Below are 17,711 nucleotides of genomic sequence, written 5' to 3'. Positions count from 1 at the left end.
AAGTCAATAAGACCACATCATCTTCAATAAACAGAGGCTCAATCCTTGGGCCATCAAAATGGATCCCGTTAAAACCTTGGCTGTCCCTAGAAATCCTGTCCATAAAAGTTATGAACAGAATCGGTGACAAAGGTCAGCCTTAGTGGAGTCCAACTCTCAACGAAAACGAGCCCGATGTGCCAACTAAGCTCTGGACACATCGGTCATACAGGGACGTAACAGCCCATATTAGAGGACCTAGTACCCCATACTCCTGAAGTACCCCCCAAAGGGCCCCCATGATGGACGCAATCAAACGCCTTCTCCAAATCCACAAAACACGTGGATTGGTTGGATTAACTCCCATGCAACCTCCTGGACCCTCTTACCATGACGTCTTTCTTTAAATGTTAAAAACTATTCTTATCATTCAAGTCTCAGCTGCTCTGGTTGAGTTGTTCTGGTGACGTCATACTCTTTTCTCTACTTTATACAGTAATCCAAACTCAATATCATTGTCGCCATGTCATATCAACTGGTCCTGAGAAGATGAAGTGGTAATGAGGTTCCCCCAGTATTATATTTAGTTTAAACAGTTGGAACCAGTCAATGGTACCTTTTATTCTCATTAAAATTTAAAGTGCATGTCAAGTGTGCCTCAGAGTCTGACCCCACCCACGTATCAATTTTAAAAACTGCAACATTGGTAGGCGTTGCCTGGAGGACCGAGAGGGCGGAGCCGCGGCAGTGACGAAGACGATGGCTAACTAGACGAAGCTAGCTCCCTTCACTCTGAGCAGTCATTAGAAGTGGAGGACGTTTCTCCCCCTCCTTACCCAGACACTCGAGAAGAAAGGGACCAAGTCTAATTGGAGGAGACAAGCGGACATGAGCCTTATTGTTTTGAGCTTGTGAGTTGCCTGAAATTACCGGAACCGACCCAACAGAACCATCTCTGAATGTAAGTAGCCGTTAGCCATAGCATTGGATTAGCTGCAGGGTTTTGCTCCACGGCCCGAGAGCTAGTATTCAGCATGTTTTAGAGATTTATATGCATCAACACACCTGGTTTTAATCAGCAACAAACAGCTGAGCTGCTTAACAGCTTATCTAACCTATTAAAGCAGGAAAATCCACTGAAACGTGCTGGATAGCAGGTCTCCAGGAGATCTGGGCTCAAGCTACAGTCTGCTGCATAAAGTTATGAAAATATCCCATGAGAAAATTATTCTGTAATGTGTTCAGCCCACTAAAACTGCCCTGATTTCATTATTTATTTACTGATACTAGCTGCTCTTGGTTGCAGGTGATCCTCTGGTGTCTGCAGCTGGTCTCCTGCTGGTGTCGTCAGGATCAGGAGCTTCCAGAAGAATGTGCCTTTCAATGACTCTTTCCCCCTTATTTGTTATATTAATTAAATGAATCTCAATTTATATATTTCCTGTTTTTGTTCATGTCCATAAATACTTAAACATGCTTGAAATTAAAACGAGCTTTTAACAGTGAGGTGCTAGTTTAGTTCATCACAATAGAGCTAGATAAACATGCGACAATGTGATAATTCAATTAATGTAATTTATAAATATCCATTAAAATATCAAAACTGGAATCAAAATGAGATATTTCGCAGCACAAAAAACTTGTCAAATACAATATTTATTATAATAATTGTAGGCAGTCAGGAGACAGAGCTGATGGAGGTTCTCAGTCATCGAAGGATGGCTGAAGGCTTTCCAGGAACAGATGTGGTGTTGTCTCTTTTCTCTCTATTCTGCCAGATGAGCTGATAGGTTACAGGTGTGTGAGGACATCCTCATGCTGTCATAACCAGATGACAGGAGTTATCAGGTGATCAGCCAGGCTAATGATGAGATGCAGAAAGAAAACAAATCATGCAGAAAGAAAACTAATCCAGGACAGTGTACAGTAATAAAAATATGTGGTGTTGCTCACCTTATGTGCTCTTATAGAGTTATTAACGTGTGCCTGCCTCATGGTGTAGAGTCCATATTTTGCTGAGTGTCCTGCAGTAATGCAGGTTATTAGTTAATTTACTTTTGATAGCAAAAACAAAATATTTAATTTAAAAGTTATTTACCAGGTGAATCAGCTCACACGTCACCACCAAGTGTCACAGGGCCAGAATCAGTAGCCTCCTTCATGATGTCATGATGTAATCACATACTTATTTAATTGTTAATATCTTAAAAATTCAGAAATGTTTTAATTTTTTTACCTTGAACAGTTCACTGAGCTTGCACTGTCACTGAGGTGGAAGCTGGAATCAACAGCAAACACCTCACATCTTGGTCTTTTCAGGAGGTGTGGATGCTCTGGGACCTTCTGGAAGATGAATTTCTGTCATGGTCCCTGTGTCACAAGACACTGAGGCTGTGAGCTCTATAAAAAACAAAGAAGCAGCACATTTATAAACGTTTAAAAGAGCATAAAATCACTTGTAACAATCTGTAAAACAAATTAAAACTAGAAGGTAATAAAATGTTTACATAGAAGATTATTAAAAATAATTCACCTTTGCTACGGGTAACGCTTCACGTCAGCCTGGACAAGTGCGTTCTTGCAGATTACTAAATCAGTCTGACAGCCAGTGGCTTGGGTAGATTTAGCCTGAAAAAAAAAATAGAAGCACAGTGATGTTTATAAAGTCAGATAATATACAAAAGAAACTGTCCCATATAGGCACTTTATAACATTCCTAGTGTGTGATCGTTATTATAACGTAAAAGTCAGTCACATATGATGTGGAGATCCTGAAATGCGACCTCCTGAACAGAATTCCTCACGGAACCGGGTCACGCTGTGCTGGATTTCACGCTGTAATACTGTCTGTCAACTAGTGCTGTGTCAGTTAGAGTCACTGTTGCAGAATTACCGACTGACACAAAAACAACCCGAATTTTCTCTGAGCCTGACAGTCATGTGGACCGTTTTGTCGGCCAGGGCTTCGAGATATGTTCCGATTCGCCGCTGATTCTAACCTTACATCCCGTTCCACATTTTGTGAACTTGACAAATCAGCCCGAAGGCAGTGCAGGCTGATATTAGCCAAATGCAGTGAACCACGTCTCTCAAACTTTGCATTTAGGTAGGGAATTGTCTTTAGAAGATGCTAAAACTTTTATTTAGCTTACTCACCTCAGACTGGAGCCCGTCATGGTGGGGGAGCAGAGTCGGTGGGCTGTATCTAAATCGCGGAAGAGCCACGGTGGGCACGGCCTCCCTCTTGGAACGGAGACGTGCAGAATCGCGGGTAAAATGCTGGTTGCAAACTACAGCACCAGGCGGGAGCTGAATCTTTTCCAGACACGCAACCGCTGGCGCCTAATTTCTAAGTCCAGCGGAAAGGAGTGCAAGCCGACAGAGCTCCGCAACCATACTACACTACACCATCTCACCATGCTAACACGATATGGAGCACTAAACCTGAACTACTTTCCTAATTACACTAACAGCCAAACAGTAACTAAACCACAATATCCAACAGCCAAGCTAACACTAAATAAGTATGTATAACACTAAAAGCTATGCTAAAGACTAGGATATGCTAATGCTATATGCTAATGCTGAACTACGGCTAGCCTCCTACACTCGTTTGCAAATCCAACTCCCAACTCGCCACAAGGCGTGGCCGAGACTCCCGATGCTTTTATAACTTTGACACAGAGCTGCTACGTAGTACTCTACTGGTTTACGTATCTTACTCTTTAGCCATTGGCTAAAATTTATTCAAAATCAGTCAAATTCTATGTTTTAAGCTGAAGTGAGCTATACTGTGGTATTTAGGCAGAATTTTTAATTTTTAAAGAAAATGCACCAAAATGCTAAAATAATGAATACACACATTTAAAACACTATTAGACACTCATTTATACAGTTCATCAGCAAAAAAAAGTTAATTTAGACGTTACTTGCTCTTTAAGTATGAGAATCAGTTTGAAGACCAAGAACAGATCCAACACAGTTCTTATGTAATTCTGGAACATGACTGCCTTCAGCCAGCATTTTACAGAAACAAAATTAACAGAGTCAACATTGAACTGGTTTGCTCTCTCCTCTAGTCTTTGTTTACCTTTTGTGTGTGGTGCAGGAGATTATTATACCTGCTTGCCCAGGGAGTGTGACTGATGGTGTTCTAGCCTGAGGGGCTTAGATCCAGAGCAACAGCTGACAGGCTTATCCTGCAGGGCTACACATGGGATTGATTGCCCATTAAGAGGTTTACTCTACGGACCTGGAAATTCAGCCATCACAGGGGTGAGCATAAACAACAAATGAGATTTATTAAACAGAAATCAAGATTATGGTTCAGGACACACTGCCAAATGTGCCAAAAGCTACTTCAATGACTACTGTGCTACTGGGACTGATTGGCTTGCCAACTAGCCTTTTGTATTTTCACTTATTTAAATTGATTCTTTACATTTCTTTTGGATGAAATTCACTGATGTTCTTTACTTTATACTTTTGCGATGCTTCCCAATGTTTAGTTGGACATTTGTTGAAGGGTAATTCCACCGAATAGGTGCCATTTATTTTATGCAAGTGCATCAAATTAAACTGGGTTTTAATGCAATTTTCAAAAGTAAATCTAGTAACACACTTATTTAACTATTTCAAATGATCATTGGTCAATCTTAAATGCCTTTAATTAATTTTTTACATGTTTTTTTAGATGAACGTGTTTGCTTTATTTTCAGTCCTGTTACCAAAACTCATGTAACTTCTTAAAAAGCACATATAGAAGACTGTCAACTAATTCCTTCATTTTCCCCTCAAGAAAGTGTTTATTTTAATAAAAAGGTTAGTTTTAAGTTCAAATATTTAATGTTTGTTATAAAAAAATTCACATGAACATACAAAAGTTGTAATTTTTTGAAAGATCAAAAGCCATATTTTTCATTTCAAGGAGACACAGGGCTCTAGTTAATAAAATTTATTCTAATGTAATTCAGTAAACTATTTAATAAATGGTGGAACAAATATGATTGAAAAAATAAGTTCATTTTTATCGTTTTTTTACAGACAAACAACTGAGTAACAGAAATGAACAAGCTGTAACAGGAATGAACAGAGGGTAACAGGAATGACCAATGAACACGGGGCACATGTGCTACAGGGGCTTTGTGTGGCCTTTTCTAAGGCACACTGTCAAGTTGGTCCCAGACCCCCTTTTCAATTGCCATATAGCGAGATGTGACCTGCCTCAGGGGTGGGATGATGCACAAAATGTCCTCAAAGAGGTACCACAGCAGGTCTTTGCGCGCTGGCCAGAAAAACCTGTTGACCCCAATTTTGTGCATGCAACGGACCTCAACATGTGTTTCAGATGTATCTGTGATGACACCTGGGTATATGTCATCATCATACTTAACCACACACCATTTGCCAACAATGTCTGAACTTTGCCACATAATTTCTGTGGCTCTGAGTGCTGCCTGTTGATGATCCAACGTGAAAGACTTTGCATTAAAGCACTTACAAGTTAGATTTTGTCTTGTTGTGCACAAGCAGCTGATATCTCTGTATGTCAGTTCTCCTTGGGCAAGGGTTACCACCTGATGTATCCTCATTGTGGAGGGAATTGATGGCACATCATTTGGCATCTCCTGAACAGCTTTCTCCACTGCTTCCTCATTGACAAAAAACAACTTAATTGTTGTTTCTGTCTTTTGCAACACATCAAAGAATTTGGCAGCATGAGGAATGTCTGTCCCTTTGCTGACCAGACTGTCGGCTCTCCTCTTCAGAGCTCCTCCTACACCATCTGGTGCCCCCTTCCCATGGCTCGCCTCAAAGAAGTTCCATGTTCCAGCAGTGAATCCTTGTTTGAACAGCTCAGTACAAAACATGAAAAAATTCCCTCGCTGTCTATACTGAGTGCATGGGCCATCACTGTAAAAATGGATTGTGGAGACCTCTGGATGTGCCACATGCACATAATCAAGGACTGGTGACAAATGCTGCCAGATTGCTGGTGGACCCTTCAGTCTTGAGGGGGACACTGTGCAGAAGGACATAGGGCAGGAGGATGTGTTCACATAAAGCACACCTGTGTGCAGTGTTGCCTGCTGGTGTGATGCTCCAAAGTGGACAGCCTGTATTTCTGTGCTGTACTTGCAGACGTAATTTTCAGAGAAGTCAACGTGAATTAAACATTCATGTGACTTCAAGCCCTGTCTCAGTGCCCTGTAGTGGGTAAACTGATTCTTGATGTTATAAGAATGTCTCTTAAACCTATGCAGCAGCAGGTTCAGCTGGTCCAGAAGTTCTTCTTGTGTTGCCTGGGATTCTTGTTTGATTGTGATTTTAGATGTTTTGCCACTGGGGTCATTGTTATGCTCTTTATCCACTATTGCCCATTCGAGATATGTCTCTTGACTCTCTGGATTGTACTTGGAGGAGACTGGGCAGCATAGATTCTTGCACTCAGAGCATTCTCCATACATGCACTTCATGTTTTCTGTGTCACATGCGATGGTTTTCACAAGATCTTCCAGGTTGATAGTGCTGATCACTTTCAAGTTGTGCAGCTTCTGTACAATAAAACCCAGATTCTCATGCATCTTGCACATGCATGTGTCCCGATCACTCAGAGTTGGATGAATAACCCAGAAAGGACGAAGCAAACAGAAGAGTGAGTAAGAGATGGAGCTTTGCTCTTCAGCTAAAAACTTCATGTGCAAATTTTTCATGGTATCCAAAAGGAACCGTTTCTGCTTTTTAGTTTTCTTCCAAGTGATGGTCTGTCTCTTCCCTGTTGTGATACGACTAACATCATCCCTTGTGTAGAAAGCTCTCACTCTACTTGTCAAACTATCTGGAACCCTGCTGTTCCGCTTCCGTTGGTAGCTGTAGTTGACATTCTCATCATTCCTCCATCTTTTCTTTGAAAATCCTAATGAGTTTTGAGCCAAGCGTTGCAATCTGTACTTTTTAAGGACTTTTCCTGTTAGTACTTTTGCAATTATTTGCCTTTCTTTTTCCCCCTGTGCTTTTCTGTATTTGTTTCGGATGCCGTCCACCAGAGCCTCATGAAACAGAAGAGTTTTTTGAATGGCTGCTGGTGGAAGCTGTGTCATCTGTCTTTTAACTTTTGTGCGTGGAGACTCAGTTTCTTTTGTCTTCTTTTTTAGGACTTTCTTTGTCATGCGCTGGACTTTTTTCTTGTATTTTTCTGTTTTCTGGGTTTGTTTCCTCAATAGGCCTTGTAGTTGATGAATTTGTTTTTCAAGGTTCTTTAGTGTTTTTCGTCGTCTTCTCCGCCCCTGATCACATTGCCTAGAAGAAACATGTCAAAATAGCACTTATTTACATATTTCAGATGTTACAAATTAATGTTATTATATTGTATAAACAGATGGATATCAATTTCATAAATTGGACCTGGAAGTTCTTGGTTGTGGATCTATAGCTTGCTCTGGTGAGAGTTGGGGTGTGTTTGGAGGGGTCACAAGGTACTGCTGAACTTTTTTTCTGTCTTTGATTGTATGGTATGTCTCCCTCCACTTTTTGCGTCGTCTGCGCTTTTCTCTCTCACTTAGTTGGTCAATTGTTTTCTTCTTGCCTGATTCTAAGTCCTCCCTGTATTTTCTTTTTTCCCTCTCAAGATATCTTTCCCTCCGCTCTGGGTCGGCATCACGTCGAGCCCGATAGAGCCGCTGCTTTTCTGCTGCACTATGTGGTGGCTTTGCTCCCTGCAAGCATTAAAGTCACATTACAAAACTGATCTTAGATCACAACCTCTGCAATGTCAAGTGTAAAAGTAAAATAATAAATAAATAAATAAATAAAATCAAGTCAATAGTGTAAAATAATAATATATTCTATCTAAAAAATTATCACTTCATCAATGAACTCTACTCAGCCCTGTTACCATTACTCAGTCCTGTTACTTCTCATATGGGTAACAGGACTGAAAGTAACAGGACTGAGTTTTTAGCATAGAGTTAGCAAATACACCAAATATAGCCACATCACATCGTTGCTAATAGCATGAGGACATAAAGCACAATCTAGTGATTTACCAAAAATGTGTATTTTTAAAATAAACAAATGGTAAGTAAGATATAATTAAAGTAACAGGACAGTATGTTGAGATTGACCTCGTCATTTACAGCTAATATATTATTAAATAGACAGAAAAATGAATGAGAGACCTTACTTTTGGTCTTCCCATGGCCTTTTGAAGATCCTTATGATGCAACTTCCTGTTGTATGGGTCACCTTTGGAATTTTCAAAATAAAACAGATGGGGTAATGTATTTGGGTAACAGGACTGAGTGTAAACCTAGGGACACAACTAAAATGTGTATTTTAACAAATAAAGTATAAAATTGTTTTGAAAAAAGTATTTGTGAAACATAGACAGGATATAGAGTCACGCAAAAATGCAAAAAAAAGATAAATTTGGGGGGGATTTTATTAATTATATTTCACTCTAAGAGTAATGTTAAAGATCAGGGACAGGTGAAAAATACATGCACTGAAATGTTTTTTCAGTGTTCAAAGTACTTTCTATTATTCTTGCCCAAGATTAATGTTAAATTTACACTCAGATACTTATGCAGGACCTTTTGTTTAATAACAAAAATTATTTACCCGTAAATTTTCATGCACCTTGATTCAAAAAACCTCCTGGGGACGGAAATGGATGGAAATGGCACCCATTCGGTGGAATGGCCCTGAATGTGTGTTGGTTTTATTTTTCATCACTGTGGTTACTTCAGACTTTGATCAAATCTTTTAGTATTTGTCGGGCATTTCCAATGAGAACAAAACACATTTTACTTTGTTTTGTGTAAACCCGATTTTAGTGAGCTGGTTTCATCTAACTCAATCTTTAACTTTGGAGTGTTTTTGGTTCCACATATTTTAGTTTCACAAGCTTCTTTATTTAAATGTAGGGAAAGAGTCAAGTGTGTCAACATACTGACACACACGCAACTGGCCCACTTAGCAGGCAAGCAAATCTCTCCAATTAAAATCCTAAATCAAAACCCAAAACATGCAACATGCAAAAATTAATTTGTTTTATATTCCTGAGTTACATTTTCTGCAGAACACATTTGGTAGATTTAGAATGTATTTGCCTGCTGCTCCACCATTATATGCTTCAGTTCATGCATCTATTTGTGAGCCCATAAAACAGGCATTGACTACCCATGTAAATTGTGTTCCCCACAATAAATTATATGCATACTTGCAAAAATACATAACTGCTGCTGGTCTCCCCGCTCCATGTCACCGGCATACTAATAGCACAATGCTAGGAGGCCAATGATGCCACCTCCATTATTTTTCCATTTAGCGATCATTTTGTGGAGGAAACTAGGGCTGCTAAAATTGCCTCGGTATTTCCTCCCTGAGCCTGATTCCTACCATCCTCGTCCCTTCGTCTCACAGCCTGACTTTTTATCTCCTAGTGGTTGATTTTTTCCCATTCTCGTTTAGCCTCTGAGGCATACAGGGATTGTTTTCATCCCGGTGAGAGGATAGAAAACTCCAGTGACCTGTGTATGCCTTTGGTTCAGTGGACAATTTTATCTGAATTTGTAGAGGCTAGAAAACTCGTAGGTTAAAGGTCAAATTACCCTGCAGTGAAGCTGACAATGTTAGAAAGCAGTTCAGCCAGCAGCTGCTTTACATTGGAAATGATACCAACAACTTCAGCCTGCGTGTTTTATTAATGCACTTTCAGATTAAGAAATATGTTTGGATCAATCAATCATTAGCTTGTTTCTGGTTTAAGTAAAAATCCTGAACCAGTCATTCTTAAAGTCTAGACCCTGTTTGCATCTAAACACATCACATAGGGAATCCATATGACATAAAATGTATTTTACAATGTAAAAACATTTTTATTTGTTTGAATAACATGTTTGTACAGAAATCGAACATAATTTAGATTAATTTAACGATTCTGTAAAAATGCAGGCCATTTACCATTCTGGTCTGAGATTAGAATGTAATCATGGCCTTGAGAATCTGTGCTGTTTATTGTACACATTTCTTCAGGCATCATGTACGGCCCTCACCATAAGAGTTCAGCGTGAAAAAACAATAGATAGGCACAGACCTACCAACTTTCCTCAGTACTGGTTGCTAGGAGACCAAAGTTGGCCATCGCCTTACTAAGAAGAAGCTGGTTTTTGTCAAAATGTCAGAGTAAAGTCCTGGTGTTGCATTAACTTATTAGAGGGGAAATAGCTTACAGCAAGGCATTTTCAGCAGAACCAACTCCCCTTGTGTTTACCCCACGGAAGTACAGTCACGCTGCTTTTTGACAGTGTAATAGAGGAAATATTAAATTGTTACATTTTGAAAAATGGTAAATTTCCAGAAGTGATCAGTTAATACTGGCAACACATTCTCACACCCAAAGCGGCTAAAACTTTTGAAGGGTGACCAAGCATTTGTTTCCGACGCGTTGGGAGCCCCAATGTGGCGGGAGGTGACGCGCTGTGCCAGAGCGTCTCTTTCCGACGTCCGTGGTAAAACGGAGACTTTAGCGAACTGTGACCTTTACCCTCTTGCATATTAACCTTCCCCTCACCACCATCCTATCCTTAACCCTTTTACACATGCAAAACTTTGTTTCTTGTTGTCTCGTTCCTCTCAAACATGGTTAACGAGAAATTTAGAATGAGAAACTGGGTTAAGGTTAGGATAGGTGCATGGGAAACGTTAAATCGCTAGATGTTAGAGGTTAAATGTCCATGAAATGTTCGTTTTTGCGAGGGCGTCGGAAAGAGACACCCTGGCACAGTGCGTCGCCTCTCGACGCATTAGGGCTCCCAACGCATCAAAAACACATGCTTGGTCCTTAGTTTCAGCCACTTTGGGTGTGAGAATGTGTTGAGGGATGAGATAAATATTCTGATTCTGAATCGATTTTGAATTTTCAGCCAAGTACGAGGTAGACTGGATGAGTTGATTTTTCAAAGCCTAAGGTCATTATTCACACCACCATACATAGATACCAAATAGATAGAATTCAATGTTTCATAAAGAAATTTCATACAGAGTTGCACCAGCTAAAACAATCCTCATTGTTTGACAACTAAGTCATGGATGTGTTCCAAACATTGTTGGAGTTACATATCCCTGTTTATCTCAGATGTGGAGACAAGCCAGAGGGAGAGCCGTTTCGTCGAAGTACATCCATGAATGTTTGTCCTCTTAGTGTGACTCTCACTTCCCTATGACTTAGTACATTGGAATTGTTTGTCAATTTTCATAATCACCTATTCAAGCACAAACACCCAAGGAATTCATTATCTGTTTATGGGGTTAGACCCGTGCCAAAACTCGTGCACGCGCGTGTGAACGGGACTCGCGAGTGAAAATATACATGGCGAGAGGTCATTTGAGCACTGAGAGGGAGCAAACTGTCTCTGTGAGCACACAAGGATGTGCACAAGTGAAAAACCTGCGTGCGCGTGTTGCCAACGAACATACGGCAGAGGAAAATGTGTGCGCGCGGCAGCCTCTCTGCGCGCTCGGCAGCCTCTTTGCGCACTCGGTTTCTGACTCCGCTCGCTCGGCTGTTAAGGGGTTTTGGCACTCTGGAGGCGTGGTCTGTGGCAGATCTTCACTAATACACTGCAAAGGCCCTTAGAGTGGGGCTTCCAGAGAGAGAGAGAGAGAGAGAGAGAGAGAGAGAGAGAGAGAGAGAGAGAGAGAGAGAGAGAGAGAGAGAGAGAGAGAGAATTTGCATTCTGTCAAAGTTGTAATATTACTTCAGTGACTCATATATTGTACAACCACAGTCATAAAGTTTTCAATCAGTAGTTTTATTTCAGTATGTATTTTTCCAGTATAACAAAAAATATAATTTTATATGGTTAAAACCATCTAGCTTATGTGCACTTTTTAAAACACTGCCCAGCAAACATTCGGACGTTTAATGACAGTTGAACGGTCACAACTGTAAAATAATATCACAGGAATTAGGAAAAATTAACATGACATCTACTCTATTTTTCTTGCCCGAACTCGAACCTGGATCCTCCGGGGGGAGAGTCACCCGCTCTCCCAGCTGAATAATACTGAATATCAGACTTTTTTATATAGATAGGTAGAGGGTAAAGTGCGGGGAAAACTAACCAATCAGAGGACAGAGAAGATCTGCCACAGGCCACGCCTCCAGAGTGCCAAAAACCCTTACAGCCGAGCGAGCAGGAGTCAGAAACCGAGCGCGCAGAGAGGCTGCCGAGCGCGCACGTTTTCCTCTGCCGTGTGCTCGTTGACAACGCGCGCACGCAGGTTTGTCACTTGTGCACATCCTTGTGCGCTCACAGACACAGTTTGCTCCCTCTCAGTGCACAAATGACCTCTCGCCATGTATATTTTCACTCGCGAGTCCCGTTCACATGCGTGATGTGGACCTGTGCACGCGGATTCTGCATGCACGGGTTTTGGCACGGGTCTAACCCCATATCTGTTCAGGTGGCATGGGCGTGGCGCAGCCATGCTTCAGTTATTGTTTGCTGGTTTTCATCCTCTCAGGGATTCTAAGATGACAGGGTAACCAAGGTGTGGGAAGCCCTGAAGAGAGTGATTGCATAATGTAAGCAGATTTAGAGTCACCTTCTGGAGGCTATCCAAAGAGTCCAGGCCTGTTTTTGTCCTCTGTACCATTTCTCTGCTTTTTATAGATACATCAAATTAAAATTAAATCACTCCCTCATTGTTTTTATTGAAATACAACGGTGGTAAAGTTAAAGTGATTGCTGTAACTTGAAGTACCCTCCAAGTGACTCTCCTCAGTGAGGAAAAGAACAAGGAAAGGTGACGGCCAGTTTGACCCAGGCTGCAGCCAGCCACAATTGATTTCTTGAGTCTACTTCAAGCTATTTTCAGTTAAAACGTTTCGAGTGTCAGAAATATTGAAATTTAAAGATAGCAACCATAGAAAAACCTGACAACACAGAAGAACCCACACTTGGTTTTGTGTCTAAACAGTTGAATTTATGTTCGTAGATCATGGATGCAAGCGGCTAAAATGAGTTTTCTCCACATGGTGACTGGGCTCTACCTTGGAGATAGGGTGAGAAGTTCGGTCATCCAGGAGGGGTTCAGAGTAGATCTGCTGTTCCTCCACATCGAGAGGAGCCAGTTGAGGTGGCTCGGGCATCTGATTAGGATGTCTCCTGGATGCCTCCGTGTTTTCCGGACACGTCCAACCAGGAGGACACCTAAAGAGAGACCCAGGACAGGCTGGAGGGACTATGTCTCACGGCTGGCTAGGGAACTCCTTGGGATTCTCCTGGAGGAGCTGGCCCAAGTGGCTGGGGAGAGGGAAGTCTAGGCCTCCCTGCTTTGGCTGCTGCACCCACGACCCGACCCCAGATAAGCTCTTGAAAATGGATGGATGGATGGATGGACATTGTAGGTTTCCTCTTTCAATTTTGGTGTCAGTAAACATTGAGTCACGTTTTTGCATGTGTGTATCTTATATGACTTTGAAAAACTTCTGCAATGTTTTACCTCCTAAAAATATTTTTTCAGTTCATTTCAGATTGTTTTCAGTTTGCATGCTGCTTCTTTTTGTCAATATTGTATTTATTTTCAGTCTCATACTTAGTATTTTGTTAAGTTTGTTTTCACCTTATTTTTGTCTTTCATCAATTGATTTTTCTTTTCTCGTTGGTTTTTTGCTGTTTTTTTTTCCTGATTGTTTTGATGTACCCATTTTGACTATGATTTTTCACAGTCCAGAACACATTTGTTTTCAAATGTTTAGAAAAATAATTTTGTTGATGTAACCCAGAAGCTAGAACCTTAATGAGGTATTAACTAATTGGCTTACTAATATGATCCATCCTCAATTTAGATAAAATATAAAATATAAATTAAGGAAATTAACAATACTAATTAATAGATATCTAATTAACTAATAGATAATTTCATAATAAATTATTGGAAGGGTGAATAACTAAAATAACGAGTTTAATATTAAACATCGGTTAAAACAAGAATCTTGAACATCACTAACAGAAACAGAAGAGGAAAGCTGTATACTATTGGTCCAGGTGGGAATCTGAAATTTCATTGGCTGAGAGAAATAAGTCCCGCCTCCGCGAAATAAAACCGTGCGACGCAGCTGAGCGAGAGGAGAGACAAACGGCTGTGCAGCACGCAGATACAGAAAGCAAAGACTGAGCGGTTAGAGAGAGAGAGAGAGAGAAAAAAAAACAACGGTCGAGGCCGTGAAGAACCCCGATTTGGGTGCCGCATAGATAGAGGGAGAGGCGGACTTGACTCCTTCTAATAAGAGCTAGGAACTTGGAACCAACGCGGTGAGTAAAGAAAAAAGAAGAGAAAAAGCTAACGATGCAACTTAAAAAAAAAAAAAAGGAAACTTAAATAGCTTATCAAATTAATTCCATTCTTATAGATTTGTGTGGAGACGACCGAGTGAACCAATCCTCTGTAGGAGGGAACCGTTGGAGCGCGTTGGTGAGTGAATGAGATTAAATTCAGTAAATTATTAAATTCAAAAAGCTAATTACAGCAACCGAGGTGACAGCAGTGGGCTGCTAGACGTTAGATCCCAGGAGTTAACATCTCAAACTACCAGTTAACGGTGGTAGGGCATATAGGAGTTAACGGCTCAAACCGCCAGTTAACGGCGGTACGGCATATGGGATTCCCAGGAGTTAACGGCTCAAACCGCCAGTTAACGGTGGTACGGCCTAGATGTACAAGGTCCTCAGGGGCGTTATAGCTAACGCCATAGAATTAGCAATGCGTCCCTTAACCAAACATTTAATAATAAAAAAAATAGATAAATAAAAATAAATAAAAGCTAACTGATTAGGGAGGAATTATTTTACAAAGGTGGACCAAAGGACCAGAATTTATATTTTGTTGAATTTTGTTATAGAACATTTTATTTATTTATTTATTTATTTATTTATTTATTTATTTATTTATTTATTTATTTATTGTGTTACAGATATACAAGGTGTCACAATGCTGTATAGAAACACAACTAAATGTATCCTTGTTGTCATGAATGTATTTCTTGTTGAATAGTGTAGAGTAATAGAATCTAACTGAGCCTATTGAGCTGAACAATTGTTGTCATATGTAATTATATTTCCAGAGCTACTGAGAATTATTTTAATAGACAATCAAATTGATGTTATGTTAGTTGAACTGTGAACCCAAACATGATTGGCTATGCCAATAGAGTGAAGCATTTGTTTAAGTCTGTAAGACTTTATGCTGTGATGTGACGAGAAGGGTCGATGCCAACTCGCTAACAGTCCTGTTGTTTACAGGCTGGGGTTTTTTTTTTTCCTTGGGTTTGATCCCGACTCCTATGATCACTCACTTGGAACGAGAACTGGATTTCTTCCTGACGAGGGAGATGGCGAGCCTTAACCACTGAACGAACCAGGACATCTCAAGTAACTGAAGAGCAGACTGCTCTCTTCTGTGAACAATCTCAACGGTGCGGTAGGAAAAAATCACACCACCGGACTCTGACTTTCACCCCAAGCGTGGGGATTTGACTTGACGCCGGCTGACTTGTGACTCATATGATCAAATCTCATACCGAGCATTTTACTATTGTCGATTGTTTTCATCTGTTTTTGTGTGTTATCTTTATGTGTTATATTTCCCATTATTATTAAAATTTAGTATATAAACCGTTTCATGCTATACCCGTGACTCCAGTCATTCTTAAACAACCTCCAATTCTCCCCGAACCTAATTATTGGCCCATTTGTTTATTTTTTCTTTTAATTATCTTATTGTATCCTGTAATCCGGTTACATAAAACTTGGCGAGCCAGCCAGGAGAATTGTAGAGTTGTTACCTTAGCTAACCATTGACTGACATCATAAGAGTGCCTGGAGGTCACAGTGGTTTGCCATTTTGGCATTATTGGTACTTTTGAGTGTTTTAAAATGGAAGTTGTGAAAACAGAAAAGGTCAAAGTTTCAAATGCTGTTTTAATCAGTGGGTTAACTGATACAGACCTTGATAACGAAGTCTTTGGGTTTATGGAAGGATTCGGACCAGTTAACAGGCGCATTAAGTTACCAAACTGTGATCAGATTATTGTGGAGTTTCAACATGAAGCCACTGTTAAGGAATTAAAGAAACAATGTTTACCCTATGACAAACCTTGTACTAGGAACCCAGATGTTTTCTTTCATATTCAAGACCTAGCCAGCGCGTACAGTCTAGAAACTAGCACATCTGCCACTGATGCCTATCTGTCAGAGCTCAGGGACATAGCTGCGCGTAGCAATCAATCATTTAAAGACCTTCTAATGGAGGAACTGGCAAAAATTGGGGAATCTTTAGGAAGGGATACCCATGCATCTGAACCAGTCACTGAACCAGAGCCAATGCTCCATAGTGACCAAGTTACATATTCCCTGCCTTTAACACCAGAAGTTAACTATATGAACAACTCAAAGGACAATTGTCCACCTACAGAGACTGGAAAACAAAACCCTTGCATTCCACCAAATCTTTTAAACACACCTGAGGTTCAGCGAGTTATTGTGGAACACATTGTTAAAAGCAGTGAGGTTATCCCTCCGCCTACTTCACAATACAGACTAAAACCGTTCTCAGGGCGAGTTCCACACCCTTCTTTTGAAACTGACTATGATACTTGGCGTAGTAGTGTAGTTTTATGCATAAATGATCCTTCACTCACCAAGTCCCAAATTGTACGAAGAATCGTGGAGAGTCTGTCAGCCCCAGCAGTGAGCATCGTTAAAGCTCTTAGTCCAAAATCCGACCCGGAAACGTACCTTGAACATCTCGATTCAGCTTACGCAGCTGTCGAAGACGGCGACGAGCTCTTTGCTCGCTTCTTAAACACAAACCAGGACAGTGGTGAAAAACCTTCCGATTACTTTCAGAGGTTATACACCTTGTTAAACCTAGTTATTCAGAGGAATGGAATTTCCTCCAGTGACGCCGACCAGCAGCTGCTCAAGCAGTTTTGCAGAGGCTGTTGGGACAGCTCGCTGATTTCAAACCTGCAACTCGAACAAAAGAAAGACAACCCGCCTCATTTTACAGCACTTCTCCTCAAACTGCGCACTGAAGAAGACAAACAGGCTACTAAAGCAGCACGCATGAAACAACACTTAGGGGCACAACGAACTAGAGTGTATTCAAATGTGCAAACAACATGCTCTCAGAGTAAAAACACTTGTGAACTGGAAATAGATGATAACTGTGATGACTTACGCAAACAAATCGCTGAGCTCAGGAGCCAAATTGCACAGCTTAAGGTTAACAACACAGATAAAAAGGCAAAGAAAACTCAAAAAGAGTCAAAACCCCGTGTGGGGACTAAAATTCCAGATGAGCCCAAACAGATTCAGCAGATAACAGCAGTGGTGCCCAGACCAAAGCCTGGATACTGTTTTAAGTGCGGAGAAGATGGGCACATAGCTTCTAGCTGTAGCAACGAGCCAAATCCAGCACTAGTTGCAACTAAAAGACTTGCTCTTAGACAGAAGCAGCGCGAGTGGGAGATGTCAAAGCCAATTGCTCAGTCTCCTCCTTTAAACCGGTAGAAGCTCCTATCGTGGGACAGATAGGTGCTAAAGTAGAACCAAGTCCCTCTAAGGAAAGGACAGAGAGACTTTTTTGCAAGCCAGTTCATGCTCATTCAGTGCCAAAACTTCCCAAAAGATTAGTGGGTGGGCGATGCACAGCTACAGTCTCAG

At 40.8% G+C, this 17,711-nt stretch overlaps 1 protein-coding gene and 2 long non-coding RNA genes across 5 annotated transcripts; 1 reads left to right on the top strand and 2 right to left on the bottom strand.

Moving 5' to 3' along the window:
• The first annotated feature begins 273 nt into the window (after positions 1–273).
• On the top strand, positions 274–1,412 carry LOC139062375 (uncharacterized). Its single transcript, XR_011515953.1, has 2 exons — positions 274–940; positions 1,286–1,412. It is a non-coding gene; the product is annotated as an uncharacterized lncRNA (long non-coding RNA).
• A 105-nt stretch (positions 1,413–1,517) lies between these two features.
• On the bottom strand, positions 1,518–2,405 carry LOC139062374 (uncharacterized). Of its 2 annotated transcripts, none has more exons than XR_011515952.1 (4): positions 2,216–2,405; positions 2,078–2,135; positions 1,933–2,003; positions 1,518–1,797 (listed from the first exon to the last, which is right to left on the bottom strand). It is a non-coding gene; the product is annotated as an uncharacterized lncRNA (long non-coding RNA). The 2 variants fall into 2 exon arrangements; XR_011515951.1 differs by having other exon boundaries at positions 1,518–1,840; positions 2,216–2,403.
• A 2,104-nt stretch (positions 2,406–4,509) lies between these two features.
• LOC129162105 (uncharacterized) lies at positions 4,510–8,921 on the bottom strand. Of its 2 annotated transcripts, XM_054738602.2 has the most exons (3): positions 8,162–8,921; positions 7,384–7,694; positions 4,510–7,278 (listed from the first exon to the last, which is right to left on the bottom strand). In XM_054738602.2, the coding sequence occupies exons 1-3, from the start codon at positions 8,174–8,176 to the stop codon at positions 5,136–5,138; spliced, it is 2,469 nt and encodes an 822-aa protein (XP_054594577.1). In that variant the 5' UTR covers positions 8,177–8,921; the 3' UTR covers positions 4,510–5,135. The 2 variants fall into 2 exon arrangements, with proteins under 2 accessions (XP_054594577.1, XP_054594578.1); XM_054738603.2 differs by lacking the exon at positions 7,384–7,694 and having other exon boundaries at positions 8,162–8,920.
• Between the last annotated feature and the right edge of the window lie 8,790 nt (positions 8,922–17,711).

Source organism: Nothobranchius furzeri, chromosome 13 (assembly GCF_043380555.1).
Source record: "Nothobranchius furzeri strain GRZ-AD chromosome 13, NfurGRZ-RIMD1, whole genome shotgun sequence".
NCBI classification, from domain to species: Eukaryota; Metazoa; Chordata; class Actinopteri; order Cyprinodontiformes; family Nothobranchiidae; genus Nothobranchius; species Nothobranchius furzeri.
This window is presented reverse-complemented; position numbering and strand designations above follow the sequence as displayed.